Below are 15796 nucleotides of genomic sequence, written 5' to 3'. Positions count from 1 at the left end.
CCTTCGAAGCCTTGGTCTTGGGTTCGATTCCCATCCAGAGTAAATATTTGTGTGATGAACATAGATGTTTGTTCTGTGTCTGGGTGTTTATTATCTATATTTAAGTGTATATTTTAAATTATGTGGGATGTTTATCAGCCATTTGGTTTTCATAACACAAGCGTAAAGCTTAGTATGGGATCAGATCGTGCCGTGTCTTGAAATATTTATTTATTTATTTTAATTATTTTTCTAAATATTTGACCATAGTATAGATGCGGTCTTTTGAAAGTAATTTTCTTTTACCTTTGCAGAAAGGGATGTATCTCCCACATGGCCTTCAGAAGGCAGGGTTGTGTTCCAAAATGTTAACTTGAGGTATGCTCCTGATGAGCCGCCGATTCTGAAAAATCTGAACATTGTTATTGAGAGTGGATGGAAGGTAACACTGCTAATATAATTAATATTTTCTTTATATGTAATTAGAATTATTAACCTATTTAATATGGATTATACATTGATGTAAAGATTATAAAAGTTTTCTTATTTAGTTAAGGTTCTTACTATCACCAGCTTTTTTTGAAGATTTTTAAAGCATCTAGTAGCTGGTATCGCGCATGCCTGTCTATATTTTAAAATGATGTCTTTTACAAAGATTTTTATTTCATTTCGCTAAAGTTGATACATCCATCAAAATTTATTTAAAGATTTTCCATAGGGGGTACCTAGATATAATTATATTATTTATTTTTTGTCTAGGTCGGTATTGTTGGAAGAACAGGTGCTGGAAAATCTTCGCTCATATCCGCTCTCTTCAGGTTTGCGTACATCGACGGAAATATTACCATTGATGATATCGACACCTCATTAGTTGCACGACAGGTATTAATATTCTATGAAATATAATTAATATTACATATTGAATTATTTAAGCAATATTATTTTCTTGAATTTTGAGTTATCTGGTTAGATCTAATTCTAGTTAATTAAATAAGTAGATATGAATAAAAAAAGAGTGTGTGTGCCGAGCAGACGTGTCAGAAATGAAACTTCTTTGGCAGGATTCAATGTTTCCAAAATCGTCTTACTCCATGACGTGACGGTATTGTTATGACGTGACCTTGAAATTTCACTCTTAACGCGCCTAAAGAAGTTTCACTTCAAAAAGCTTTCGAATACATCGTCTCTAACTTTTTTTAACAAATAAATGTATTTCAGAATCTTCGGGCGAAAATTTCGATAATTCCTCAAGAACCAGTGCTGTTCTCAGCTACGATCCGATACAATTTGGATCCTTTCAATATCTACAGTGATAATGATATTTGGAGAGCTCTTGAACAGGTCAGTTATTAATTATACCACAGACTAATAATAATATACTACGTATACAAATTATACTAATAGACTACAGGCCCATGTTAAAAAAATTATGGGTCATTGTTACCACCAGGTGACCTATCTAGAACGATAGAAGAGCATAAAATAATAAGATTCATCACTATGCCGTCACTTGTAAGCTGTCCAACTGAGTGCAGATGAGAATTCGAAAGTACAGGTAGAGATTTTTTCCCCTTGTCTCCATGATTTTTGTACGGCGTTGCGGAATAATTGATTAAAAGCAGTATTGAAATAGTATGACCCAGATGCCGTACAAAATGAAATGACCAAATTTACCCCGGCAATTGTCGGAATATAAAAATAAATTCCGACTTTGTGGACCACCATTTTTGTACGGCATCTGTGTCATACTGTTTCCATCTCCCAGGTGGTTCAAATGGCCGATAATTTTTTCAACATGGGCCTGTAGTCTATAAAGCATTTTGTCGAAAATAGTACTTATGTAATAAAAAAAAAAAACTTAAATTAAACTGTATTAACCTTAAACTTAAATTAAATAGCGTTTTAATAAACACCTTTGTAAAAGTAATTGTACGGATTGAACAGAAATACCGAAGCAATTAAGTAAATTACAACAAAATGAAGCATCTCCATTTAAAATATCCATATATCACGTACATCAGCGCACATACTTAACAAATAAAATTGCCGTTTTCTTATTTTACAAGAATTTTTCAAATTTTTATTATATTTTCTTATCATAGTTGTATTTTCTGTTCTTTGTTTATGATTGTTCTGTCTCGTGGAGTCAAATAAATGTTTCTTTCAAATCGGTAGAGCATTTTGTAAGTTTATTATTTTCATACAAATCTTCGTAATATAGTGTTGATTAAAATATCTTAGGCCATTCGTGTAAATTACTACAAGATTCATTACTGATTAAAGACTGATTATTCATATTATTATTTGACAGACCGGTTGGCTTGGTTGGTAGTGTCCCTGCTTTCCAAGCCAGAGGTCGTAGGTTCGATTCCCATCCGGTAAATATTTGTGTGATGACCATAGATGTTTGCTCTGTATTAGGGTGTTAATTATCTATATAAGTATTTATTTAAAATTATATGTACGTTTATCAGCCATCTGGTTTCAAAAAAAAGCTTAGTATGGGATCAGATCGTGCCGTGTGTGAAAATTGTCCTAAAATATTTGTTATTATTATTTATTAACAGGTGGACATGAAATCAAGTGTTCCATCATTAGACTTCAAGGTAACAGAAGGTGGAGCGAACTTCTCTGTGGGTCAGAGACAGCTCATGTGTTTAGCTCGAGCTGTGCTCAGGTCTAATAAACTGCTCATCATGGATGAGGCCACTGCTAATGTTGATCCTCAGTAAGTTGTTTAAAATTTGGTTTTGTGTGACTGCAGAGAACATGTGCTTTATGCTTAAAGTAAAAAATGTATGTATTCAACTAATGTAGCTGATGAATAGCTTATGGCAGGATGTGTAATATTTATATAAATCAAATGTTCATTATTATTTTTGTAAAAGATTTCATTCTGGAAATCAATAATATTGTCAAAAAATGTTATCACTTATCAGACGTGTTACTTATATGTTAGGTAAATTCTAAGTTTATATATCCTAAGTATATTTAAACTTAATTCTGGAGAAACATGATCAGACTCTGCTTAAAGCTTTGCCACCGTTCAAATATATAAAATATAATAGTTCATAAAAATTATATCGTATTACAATACCAATTAACAGGCAATAAAAACTCCGTTACACATTAGGATTGCGTACCTATAAAGGCATTACGCATATACATACGGTAGCCTGGAAGAGATCGCTACCTAGCGATAAGGCCGCCGTTTGTACATATCTTTCTCTATTTTATGTTCTTTCTGTATTTGTACTTTCTTATGTGTGTGCAATAATATAAAATAAAATAAATAAATAAATAATAATAAGGCTATAATATTGCATCTTAAAACTCTTTACTTTTAACACATTAATATAAATTAATTAATATTCATCTTCCAGGACGGATAACTTCATCCAACAAACCATTCGCAAACAGTTCGCCTCTTGTACCGTGCTAACAATCGCCCACCGTCTCAACACCATCATGGACTCCGACCGAGTGCTGGTGATGAGCGCTGGTGAAGTGGCCGAATTTGATCACCCTTACATCCTCCTATCCAACCCTCAAAGCCATTTTACAAGCATGGTGAAGGAAACCGGTGATAAAAGCAGCGGAGCGTTATTCGAAATCGCTAAAGCGTCGTACTTCGAAAAGAATCCGAACGAAAACGCTAGATGATTGTCGCTACACCTCACAGTGCATTTACATCAAACGAACATAGAGCTAGAGTTAGAGCATTCGTTCGCAATCTTTTAGTGTAAACGAAATAGTCAGAGTTGTTGAATAAATGAATGAATACTCTTTATTGTTCATACACAGAAATACAGTTTGTTATATGGTTGAGATAGCTTCTAATATATATATATGTACAAAGAGCGGCTTTATCGCTCGTGAGCAATTTCTTCAAAGCATCTCGATGAAGATAGATATAGTGAGCAAGAATTAAAGAGTAGAGTAAGAAAAGGAAAGAAGAAACATAAAAAAGTATTTTACATAAAGAAGGAAACATAAGTGTTCAGTATTAGAACTGCATAGAATCTTTTCGAATGCACTAAGAACAACTAAGAATGCTCTACGCCTACTAAAACAATTTGCCATAGTGGCGTTGGAATTCGCTCGTTCGATGTAAACGCGCCGTTACAATATGGCAATACTGTGATTTCTGTGTCCGTACTGGAAGACCTTAACGGAAACAATTAGTATCGAATGTATTAAATGTTAGTGTAAGTTAAGTCGTCCACGAGCTTATCTAGATACTGGAATGAAATAAAATGTATTGTGTTTCATTAAATTTTTCATGATATTATTTTATCTGTATCATTTTAAACTTTTAATAAAGATTTTTTATAAGTAATAATGCTCTTGGTTAAAGTAAAGATAAAAAATCTTTATTGAAAAGATTTAAATTTAATTCAATCAAATCAATTATTAGTACAAGCTTGTGGATGAGATATTATAGTAGGTACCTAATGAATTGAAGACTTTTTTGTTATAATGACAATAATACCACAACGATTTATTAAATTAATTTATTTTTTAAATTATGTTTTATTTCTATATCCTGGCGATGATGTATCTAGATTCTGTTGTAATCTATTGGGGCAGCAACCAAAGTGATAAGTAATTAGTTTTTCAACCGTTCAGTTTCCATTTTTCTCTTTTTGATTTCTATATTATGGCCCGTCTCCATCTGGACTGGCCTGGGATATAAAAATAAAATAAAATATAGCCTATGACAATCACAATTAATTAAAGGGCTCTGGAGTGAAAGTACTTCAAATGCTGAAAATAACAAAATTTTGCTGAAAATAAAATTCCTTTATTTTTAAAAAGGAGCAGAACTGCATTCAAAGATCTTAGAAAATGAATTTATTATTTCATTCTTCAAATCGACACAAATAGGTCTTATACTATTTTCTACACCACATTATTCGTAAAATATGAAATCTTTGTTATAGGACTGCTGATTACAATTTTCAATTTTTCTCCTATAGGCAAATCAAGAATTTAAGGGAATTGATATTGAGCTAAAATGATTACGACGTTAAATTACTATCTAACTACCTACAATGTTTTTGTAGAGTGTAGAGTCTTTCTACTGTGCTATTTCTTAACTTTGCTTTAATTTATTTAAAAACCAATGTTTTCTGAAGTGAATGAAAAATTACATACCTTTTTATTTAAAAACTGCATAAAAGACTCCTGCGGGGATGATGGCAACGGTACAGCCGATAGGTTAGAAATAAGATAATCAGAACTAGGCTCAAGAATAACCCTTTAACTTTCCTATCAGTGTAGAAAACCTCTATATTTTCATCACTACAATTTTCGCAACAACTCATTTTTACGTCAAACCAAGCAATTTCGAAAGATCAATAGAGTCATCGTGATTATTTAAAATATTATATCTTGGAAATTATAATTTCGGTAGCATTTTTATAAGAATTATGATATTATGTGGTAAGTTATGTGGTATTTAATTGAGTTATTATGACTTTGAATGGCATATGATTGTTTGATGACGTATTAGACGTTATTATTTGACTAGAATTTTGTTTTTGGCAGGAAAGAGTTCTTTATACAGTCTCATTTAAATCTATGGTTTTATAACAGTGATAAAAAAATATCACTGAACTAAAATAAACTAAAGTGCGTTTCATTAATTAATCACTAGAGTTATCGAATTCAAATCGAAAGAAGATTTCAGTCATATCTACACCTAACAGAACAGACAAATCAATTAGTGGAATTTTTAATTAATCCTCCCCTTATCCACGATATCGCTTCTCTAATCGGTGTAGGTACCTATGCTATCGACATAATATTCTGTTGAACAAAAACGTTCTAGAGAATCTATCAACTAGTTACTAGAGGATTATGGTTAAAGCTTAGGTAAGGTTGTTGTTAACAATAGTGTTCCCAAGTGTAACCCATCATATACCTCTTTCTTGTATGTTCTATTTATCCTGTACCTATACTTTATTAATCTTAGCCGATTTTCAACAAATTGCTCCGCTTCTGTTGGTCTTAGCGTGATGATAGATAGAAGAATTTTAAATCGGACCAGTAGTTCCTCTTCAGCTTTATAAGTATAGATTAATGAATAATGTCTGTTGTCTACATATTGAACCAAACTAGATCTCTAGCAATATTCTATCGCAGATAACAATGAAGTGCAAGATAACAATTTTTAATATCTTGCAATAGTAATTTTATAAGATAACTAGCTGCTCCGCGCGGTTTCACCCCCGTGGCTCCACCCCTGTTGGTCGTAGCGTGATGATATATAGCCTATAACCTTCCTCGATAAATGGGCTATCTAACACCGAAAGAATTTTTCAAATCGGACCAGTAGTTCCCGAGATTAGCGCGTTCAAACAAACAAACAAACAAACAAACAAACTCTTCATTCAGCTTTATAATATTAGTATAGATTTTATTATATATCTAAGAAATAGCAAACTATAATTATTATCTTCCTCTGAATATTTTCGTTCAGCCAGGATATTTATTCAAAGCATTTTTCATTCATATCTATGATGAGGTAATTGACCTCGAGAAATAAATTAAACTTGTTTAATTAATTTATTGGATATTTAAAAATGTTACATAAAATACATGTATACCATTTATTGTGATTACAATGATATAAAAGCACCTATAGGTATTTTCTGGTTTTCTATTCCGTGATTATTCTTTTTAACATCTTCGGCACATTTCGCAGCAATAAATCTGCCACAATAGGTATGCTATAACTAGTACTAATGCACCAGAAATATATAACACATGTGGATTTGTAAACAAAGATTGTGATTTTTCAACACAGCAGCTTACGTCGCTTGAACAGCAACCCATAGTAGTGTTTTTGTCAGAGGAAGTTTATTTATCAAAGGCGTCTCTTGCAGACGGATTCATTTTTATGTTTGTACGTTTTTCATTGTTCTAATGAAATGCACTAAAATCCTCGGCACATATGAATTACTTATCCATTTTTTGTGACCTTTTTATGCCATTAATGAAGTTGTGAAAATTGACTATGATAGAAATTATCGAAGAAATGACGCGTCAAACCTATTAAAGGAGTATTGCGACATAGAGGCTTTTATAAAGGTAATAAGGCCTTATACATAAACTTTTTTGTCTAGAGTGTCTCCTGTTACGTTTAGTAGGTACTATAAATTAAACACATAACATATTAACGTGGATAACGTGATGCTGATAGGTCTAGAACAGAATATTGTTTGTACAAAATATTAATGGATTAAATATTATTAGAGCTTGAATCTTGAAGATTTGTCAATTATTTCGTACTAATCTTATTTACTCTTTACTTACTCTCATTATATTTAGTCATCATAATAGGATCTTTTTGAATTCTTAATTAATGAATTCTATAAACAAAAGATATAAAACATTACTTCATACAATGTATTACTTAAACGTTTTTGATAGCTTTTCACTGATTTTCATGTTTCATTAATTAATTAACATATAACTGAAAATGTTGTACCTAATAACGAGTAAAAGATAAGTGTCTGAATTATTGAGAGAATACTTCGTTTTTTTTTTGTTTTAATATAATATGTTTGGATACCGTTGTGTAGTTGGTAGAGTTCTTGTAATCAATATAGGTACATAATTTGCATGAAAGTAGATCTCGGGACCAAAGCCAACAAACTTCATATATCAATATTGTGTTTCATACCGTCACCTGTGTAAAATTAAACTGCTTCATTTTGAATCAATATGAAACAAGTATGAAACATATTCGTTTATCATACCACTAATCATTTAAATATTGTCACTACTAAAAATATGGTATAAATGGATTTTAGATTAATTTTTAATATAAGATGTGGGAATAATCAAGGTAAATAACAAATTCTTTTTTTCATTCACAATAAAACAAACCTGTTTAGATTATTTATATTTATTTACCTAATTATAAAAATTTAACTACAATATAGTTTACTAAGGTTAAGTAAAAGTACATTTTTCCATAATATCATCACAGTATTACCACTATAGTATATTTACCACTATAGTATATATTATATAATACTGTGATATCATCCATTCATCGACATCTGCTTACAACAAATACACGTTTGATGAACAGTTCCACCACTCCAAAGACTACATGTCTTTTTTAGCTTCACCAGAGCGAGCTATGGCATTAACATCTCTATTAAAGTATTTAGCTTTGGCAACTTCGAATAGGACTTTGCTCATGTTTTCACCAGTCTCGTTGACCATAAAACTGAACAGACTGTTCGGATTAGAGAGCAGTATGTACGGGTGGTCAAACTCCGCGACCTGCCCCTTGTCCATGACCACTACTCGGTCTGAATCCATGATAGTGTTCAGACGATGAGCAATTGTTAGCACAGTGCACGAGGAAAATATACCTCTAATTGTTTTCTGGATCAGATCATCCGTTCTGAAAATAGAAACATACAAATAATCTCATATCAATGTTCAAATATGAAATATTGGGACATAAAAACAAGGATAAGGTTTTGTTATTTAATTCTTTCTACATCATATTTCAAGATTTATTATACCGATATTAAATCTCAAAGTAATATATTAATATTGTAACGTACTGTGGATCGACATTAGCCGTCGCTTCGTCCATAACAAGGATCTTATTGGATCGCAAGATGGCTCTCGCCAAGCAGAGCAGCTGTCGTTGACCGACCGAGAAATTAGACCCACCCTCTGTTACTTTATAATCCAAAGCTGGTATGGCGTCTTTTAATTCCACCTGTAATGAAGATTATTACTATTTATGCTATCTCACAATCAAATTATCAAGCGATTTTCTTTTTTGATATCTGTACGAGTTAAATTTTTGCTGAGATATGAATCATCTAACATCTGTTCCATATTAAGTTTAAATTTTTAAGTTTTAATAAGTAATGTATATTTGATTGCATTTGCTTAGTTATTAATAATTAAACCTACTTGTTCTAACGCTCTCCAGATGTCTTCATCACTGTATGAATCAAACGGATCCAAATTGTACCTTAATGTTGCCGAGAACAACACGGGAACTTGTGGAATAATTGAAATTTTAGAACGCAATACCTGAAATCATAATAAAAACAATTAATATCTGTCGAACCTTAATATTGATATGAATATAGATAATACTACATTGAATTATGAATTATTACTCACATTTTTCGCAATGCCGTTAGTATCTAAACCATCAATTTTGATTTTCCCTTCAATGGTTGTGAGTCTGAATAAAGCATATATAAGCGACGATTTACCAGCTCCAGTTCTGCCCACTATACCGACCTGAAAACATCTCAATTAATTAGAGTTTTGTCGACATAGAAAGAACAAGAATTTGTTCGTCATGTTAATTAGATTAATCCAGAATGCTTTCCTATTAAAAAATAATTCATATTATCATTCACATAATACGTACAAGTTCGATTTTAAAATAGTAGTATTTAATTAGACGATGCGGTTGGCGCAGTGGTAAAGTAACTGTCTACTGAGCCGATGGTCCCGGGTTCGATCCCCGGTCAGGGCAAATATTTGTGTGATGAACTCAATTATTTGTTCTTGGGTCTGGGTGTTATCTATATATGTATCTTATATGTATTTATTAAATATTATATTTATCGTCGCCTAGTACCCACAACACAAGCCTTAATTGAGCTTACTGTGGGACTAGGTCGATTTGTGTAATAATGTCCTATAATATTAAAAAAAAAATGTTGTGTGGTTTTATGAAACCACGGTAAAAGTGAAACTGTTCGAACGGTTCCGAACACTGCTTTATAGGTACCTACTCGGCAGCCGACCGTCACGCGACATGCGCTACACAGACCAAAAAGTTTGAGACGATGTAATAAAAGTTTCACTTTAAAAAATGGCCGACAACATCTTTTCAAAGAACTTTGTGAAACATCTTGAGCGGTGGTGGTCGGTGTCTGCCGAACTTCCAACGAATTCATATTACCTACCGTTTTATTATCATAAATATAAAAAAATTAAACACATTGCAAAATTACTTACTTTCCAACCACCCTGTATTGTGAAACTGAGATCTTTCAACACTGGTGGGTCTTCCAAACCATATTGTAAGTAAACGTTTTCAAATTCTAAATTTCCTTTCGTTGGCCAATCCACTGCAGGCCGAGTTGCTAAAATACAAATTACTTACCAACGTTTTATAAGTATTATGAAAGAGTTAATATTGTATATACGTACATTATTTTGAAAGTATATTTAAATTAAAATAAAATTGTAGTAACAATTAATGTAAATTACATATGATAATCAATGGTCATAAAATAAACATTAGTTAGAACGATAAAACGTTAATTAATTAATGAGCAATATTATCGCATAGACACTAAAATATTGTTCACCGCTTAGTTAACCGATACTGATACATTTTGCCGCATCTTTGAAAATTTATACATCCTTAAACATCTTTATTTTCTATACCTACTTTCCTTTTTTTTAATACTTACGTCCATCTTCCATATTATCTTCGGGTGGTAGGTTAGTGTATTCGAGTACACGCTCTACAGAGGTCATTTGAGCTAAAAGATCTGCTGTAATTCTGGCAGCCATTTGTAAAATAAAGGTCATTGACATCGATTGACTGACAGCAAGACCAACACTACCAACAGGAATAGCATCACCTAAAAATTACGTAGTCTTGGTCAGAAAGTTCTAAAGTTCTAAGAATAAAAAATATTCCAATTCTATTTATTTCGAATTATTAAGTGTGTATAGTTTATATGTATTAATATCTGGGATGACTGACCAAAATCTATGAAGAGGAAGGCTGCTATTATAACGCCCAAATACACAAGACCTATTGTGTCCAGGTACATGCCAAACGCGGAGGATCCACCGATGAATGAGAAAAACGCGCTTGTATTGAGATCCTAGGGAAAAAAATAACCTTAAGATTTTTATGTGATTTGTTAGGATAATATGTTATAGTACAAGATCACCCACATACACGACCAGTTCCGCTAGACTTCTCCTATTTTCTGACGAAAGAATTTTTGATGATTGGGGAGTGTTAGTATGTGCTATCATCATGCACATGTGGTAGCATATACTAACACTACCCAATCGTCCACATTTAATCCGTCAGAAAGTAGGTGAAGTCTGGCGGCCCTGGGATCTTGCTCTATTAGTAATATGAGATTACGGTAATATTAACTTACCTGGGCATCATCGAACATTTTTTGCAATCTATCTTGCGAATTAGAACTTCTAATCGTTGATAAACCAGTAATTGTAGAACTGAGCATTCCAAATACGGGACTTTTCGCTGTTAAGGTAAAAAAATATATACAATCATAGGCAATTCAAAATGAAAAATCATAGATTACCTATATGGTAAATGAGAATACGTACTTGTACTTTCCAATCTTTTAACTGCTTGAGCTGCATTTAAATACCACCTAAATATTACTAAGAATATAAGGAGTAAGATAACAGTCGGTATAAGGGTCCAAGGCAGCGCTGTAGCATTTAACACGAGTACACTGAGCGCCAACAAGTACATTTGTATTGTTTCCAGAAAACTCCGAGGTAAATTTTCATCCATTGATCCCATGTCCTTAGAGAACCTGTTCAAAACTCGCCCTTAAAAAATAAGATCGTTTTATAATGTGATGCATAATTATTAAATATGTAGTTAAAAGAGGAGCAGAGGTATCCCGGTTTTACCCGCATTGCTCCTATTGGTCTTAGTATGATGATGTATAGCCTATAGCCTCCCTCGATAAATGGACTATATTATAACCGTGAAATAATTTTTCAAATCGGAACCGTGGTTCCTGACATTAGCGCGTTCAAGCAAACACACATATTCTTCAACTTTATAATATTAGTTATAGATCCAAGGAGATAATGGATTTCAAGTTAAATGGACAAGTATAACGATTCTATCTTTATTTTTGTTAACTTTATGTTATCATCATGTTTAATTATTGTCATATCGAAACGTGTTATTTGCCTTTACTTCCTAGATATGCAATCGAATCAATCGTTAAGTATCCAAGGTAAAAAAAATAAAAAAGATAACAAGATAACAAAATGTTATTAAGCAATGATGGAAAGAATTAGTAACTATAGGTCTCACCTGATGGGTTTGTATCAAAAAATCTCATCACAGCCTTAATGAGATTTTGAAACATGTCATTATGAAGATTTCTGGAAGCTCGAGAGACCGCTACGACGAAAGCACCGATTCTAGTTTGTGTCGTTATCACGGTGAATATAACAACAGCTCCAGTAATTATTAGATATTGTCCTGTTGTTAGAGGTCCCATCACAACGTCTAGTCCAGGGTCTAAAGTACAACGTGAATGTATCAGGGACGTATTTAATAGACACATATAAAATTGTTTTTATAATTGCAGTTTTAAATACTTTAATATATATTCGGAGTTTAAATACATACCTGGTTCCACGCCTGGCGGTAAGCTCTGCTCATATTTATCAACTTCATTTGTCCTGTGGTATATAAATATTGTAAATAAGACAAAAATTCAATAATCGATACTTGAATTTCTAAATTAGATTTAGCTCACCAGAAACTCAAAGCATAGTCGTAAAATGTCGCCGCTGCTTGTGCTAATAAAAGAGAAAAGAGTGTCATTGTTATCCAGAAGCACGACTGTATACTTTTCAGATAATTAACTATCACTTCAAACTTCAAATTGCCCTTAGCTCGTTCTTCTCCCTCCACCATTTGTTCCTTCATTATTTTAGATGCCTCCTCACTACGCACCGATACTCTTGACATGCCACGAATAATTCTGGGCTCCTCGATAGCCTAAAAAGATCAAATCAATGAATTGAAATAGCTCAGTGTTGACAGATCGAAATTCGGGTTAAGTATTTAATATAAATTTCATACCGTTTCCACCTTTTCTTCATCCGGATTTCTTTCAAGCGACGTTAATAACGAAGAAAGTTCTTTTTCAGATTTTATCAAATCATTGAATGACCCTTGATTCTCAATAGCACCCTTAAACATATATTCAGTGTTGAAAATATTGAATAGGTACAGATAAGTTATAAGGTTTTTAGAATGAAGGCACTACTTACATCGTTTAAAACAACAATTGTATCAGCGGCTCTGATGAAGTGTATTTGATGTGTTACTAAGATACATGTTCGTCCACGAAGGTAACCTAGAATACATTCGTCGAACAGTTGTCGACCAACATTAGCATCTACAGCTGATAAAGGATCATCCAATAAGTATATGTCTGCCTGGAATATGAAGAAAAAATCAATGCTGATTGCAATTTCTAGATTTAAACTTTGCACTTAATATCGTTTATGTTTCGCTAATATGATTTTGTATCATATATACTTACGTGTATTCATTTTAAAAAATGTTTTTTTAATTTTTCTCAATATTCTATGCATAAAATATTCTTTCTATACTGACCTCTCTATAAATAGCTCTTGCCAAATTGATTCTGGCTCTTTGCCCTCCGGATAATTGAACCCCGCGTTCTCCCACTAAAGATAAATCAGCATATGGAAATTGTTTAAAATCTGGTAGCAAACAACAGACTCTGCAAACCTAAGTAAAAATATGTTGTTGAATGATTATGCATTTTGAGACTTGCAATAAAACAATAAAATGTATTAATTAAGAGATATGATACATATCGACAGTATAATAAGTACCTCGTTGTATTTTTGTTTGTCGTAGGGCAATCCAAAAATAATATTTTCTCTAACTGTAGCGGGGTAAAGCCATGACTCTTGGCACGCATAGGACACGCTTCCACTTATTTTCATTTTTCCACTTACTGCTGGCAATTCCCGTAGTAATACTTGTAGTAAGGAAGACTGAAATCATTGCACTTTATAAACGACTTAAATAACTATTGCAAGTCAATATAATATTGAAAGTGAATCATAAAACAAGGACATACATAATATTATTATGAATCTGTTTTAACCGATTACAAAAAAGGAGGAGGCTATTTTTGATTCATACCTATCAATAATACATCGATTACATAAATTGCATATTTTCCTCACAAAATATTATTAAAATTCATTACTTTTACGTAGATTAAATTGTCGTAATGATTGTATCTATCAAACTTTTATAAGCCATACAAATCAGAATGAGAAGGTCAATCTTTTCTTAAAACCATTTTAGCACAATTCTCATCGGAAAATTCGTGAATAATGCATAGTACAGCCTTAAAGAATAGTTTACTGACCTTTCCAGAGCCAACGGATCCAATAACTGCACAAAGCTTGTTTTTGCGCAGTCGTAACGAAATATTCTTCAAGCTAAACGGAGAACTGGTATCTTCCGCCTCAGCCCAAGTGGCACTAACATTGTCTAATTCTACTATGTATCCTTCAGCCTGAGCTTTAGCTGATACTAGAATAAAAATCTATGTTACTTCAACCCATGACACAAAATGTATAATTTTGAAGTGAAACTTTTTTAGGCGCGTTGAGAGTAAAATTTCAAGGTCGCGTCATGGCAATACTGCTACATACATAGGTTTTTCATGGAGTAAGGTTCTTGTAGGTACGGTTTTTGTATGTTTGAATCTTGCCAAAGAAGGCTCAGCTCTTTTTTTTTCTTATTAAAATTTAATTGTAATTATTATTCAAATATATACTCTTGTTTACTTCAGAATAGTGTTAAAAATAAATATTTTAAATGATATTAATCGATTTCTTTATTAATTTAAATACAATTGATAATATTATACTTACGAATAGATAGTCGTGATTCATATTTCTCTTTTGGCAAAATTGATAAGTCCTCTCGTTCATCTAAATTACAAAACAACAATGAATATAATATGTTCGTAATAAGTTTTATAAAAAAGATAATCTGAATAATTATTAATATAGTATTTACCCATAACGAGGACTTCTTTTATACGGTTTAAAGATACCCCCAATTCAGACAAGCTAGCAATGGCCAGTGGCAAAATGAACGTCAAGTTTGTTTGAATTAAATTTAAGTATAGCTTTATAGGGTACAGCTGGAACAAAATTTTAATAATTAGTAAAAACATTGGTACTATAGCCAAGTCGGTTCTCATAACAACATAGGTTCATTTGGCCTATGTAAATCTTTAAAGTAATTCGCATGGATTCGGATATGTAGATAACAGAACATACAGAGCTTCCAATCTTCTCTATAATATGCGTATGAGAAAAACCAAATTCTATAACCTTTTTTTCGTTCAAGGAGCTGCTCAGTTACATAGTCACATTTAAATTTTAATCTTTTATAAAGTGCACAGACTCAAGAAAGGCAATATAACAAAACAAGTACATACTATAGTGGCAGTCAGTATATTTCCGGTCAACACAATGGTGAGGGATGTAATAAAGATCGTCATCCGTTCAGCAAACATCATAAAGCCCAAGAACACACTGCGGACGAAGAGAGACTTCCTCAATGCAGTCACTTCGAAATCTCTGGCTAATGTCACTAGCTTTTGGAAGGATTTCTCCCATGCATACATCTTGATAACCTATCGAGAGGAGTATAAATTTAAATTCATACTTACGCAATTTAAAAAATAATTAAATGCCTAGTTATTAGAGATTTTATTGTTTTTTATAATTAAGCTATTGCACAGCTTCTATAGCGGGCCGAGGTGTGGCTTGAAGGCATAGCATGCAATAGCTTTACCGCGGCAGTCCCCGAGTGCCACACGTCTTTTTTATTTTATTACTAGCTTACCGCCCGCGGCTTCGCCCGCTTTGACTTAAACCTAATAAATTATATACTAAAACCTTCCTCTTGAATCTTTCTATCTATTAAAAAAACCGCATC

At 32.5% G+C, this 15796-nt stretch overlaps 2 protein-coding genes across 2 annotated transcripts in view; one reads left to right on the top strand and one right to left on the bottom strand.

The window, feature by feature from the left end:
• LOC149489853 (ATP-binding cassette sub-family C member 4-like) overlaps positions 1-4207 on the top strand; it is a 33708-nt gene extending 29501 nt beyond the window's left edge. Inside the window, exons 21-25 of the mRNA XM_089714618.1 lie at positions 294-421; positions 739-861; positions 1198-1320; positions 2547-2707; positions 3363-4207. Of these exons, the coding sequence (XP_089570744.1) occupies positions 294-421; positions 739-861; positions 1198-1320; positions 2547-2707; positions 3363-3642 (815 nt within the window). The 3' untranslated portion in view covers positions 3643-4207. The remainder of the gene's footprint in view (positions 1-293; positions 422-738; positions 862-1197; positions 1321-2546; positions 2708-3362) is intronic.
• A 3671-nt stretch (positions 4208-7878) lies between these two features.
• LOC149489852 (uncharacterized) overlaps positions 7879-15796 on the bottom strand; it is a 43899-nt gene continuing 35981 nt past the window's right edge. The window contains exons 17-36 of the mRNA XM_089715079.1: positions 15294-15491; positions 14867-14993; positions 14719-14778; positions 14208-14374; positions 13660-13824; positions 13415-13552; positions 13066-13233; positions 12875-12985; positions 12546-12790; positions 12416-12468; positions 12095-12304; positions 11365-11595; positions 11172-11278; positions 10760-10883; positions 10461-10634; positions 10000-10127; positions 9148-9270; positions 8932-9054; positions 8571-8731; positions 7879-8404 (exon numbers count right to left, since the gene is read on the bottom strand). Of these exons, the coding sequence (XP_089571205.1) occupies positions 8101-8404; positions 8571-8731; positions 8932-9054; positions 9148-9270; positions 10000-10127; positions 10461-10634; positions 10760-10883; positions 11172-11278; positions 11365-11595; positions 12095-12304; positions 12416-12468; positions 12546-12790; positions 12875-12985; positions 13066-13233; positions 13415-13552; positions 13660-13824; positions 14208-14374; positions 14719-14778; positions 14867-14993; positions 15294-15491 (3117 nt within the window). The 3' untranslated portion in view covers positions 7879-8100. The remainder of the gene's footprint in view (positions 8405-8570; positions 8732-8931; positions 9055-9147; positions 9271-9999; positions 10128-10460; positions 10635-10759; positions 10884-11171; positions 11279-11364; positions 11596-12094; positions 12305-12415; positions 12469-12545; positions 12791-12874; positions 12986-13065; positions 13234-13414; positions 13553-13659; positions 13825-14207; positions 14375-14718; positions 14779-14866; positions 14994-15293; positions 15492-15796) is intronic.

This window comes from Colias philodice, chromosome 3, assembly GCF_061535455.1.
Source record: "Colias philodice isolate Cphi_HAF_F1 chromosome 3, ilColPhil1 Martin Lab GWU primary, whole genome shotgun sequence".
NCBI classification, from domain to species: Eukaryota; Metazoa; Arthropoda; class Insecta; order Lepidoptera; family Pieridae; genus Colias; species Colias philodice.
The sequence above is the reverse complement of the archived record's forward strand: the minus strand, read 5'-3'. Positions and strand labels throughout refer to the sequence as shown.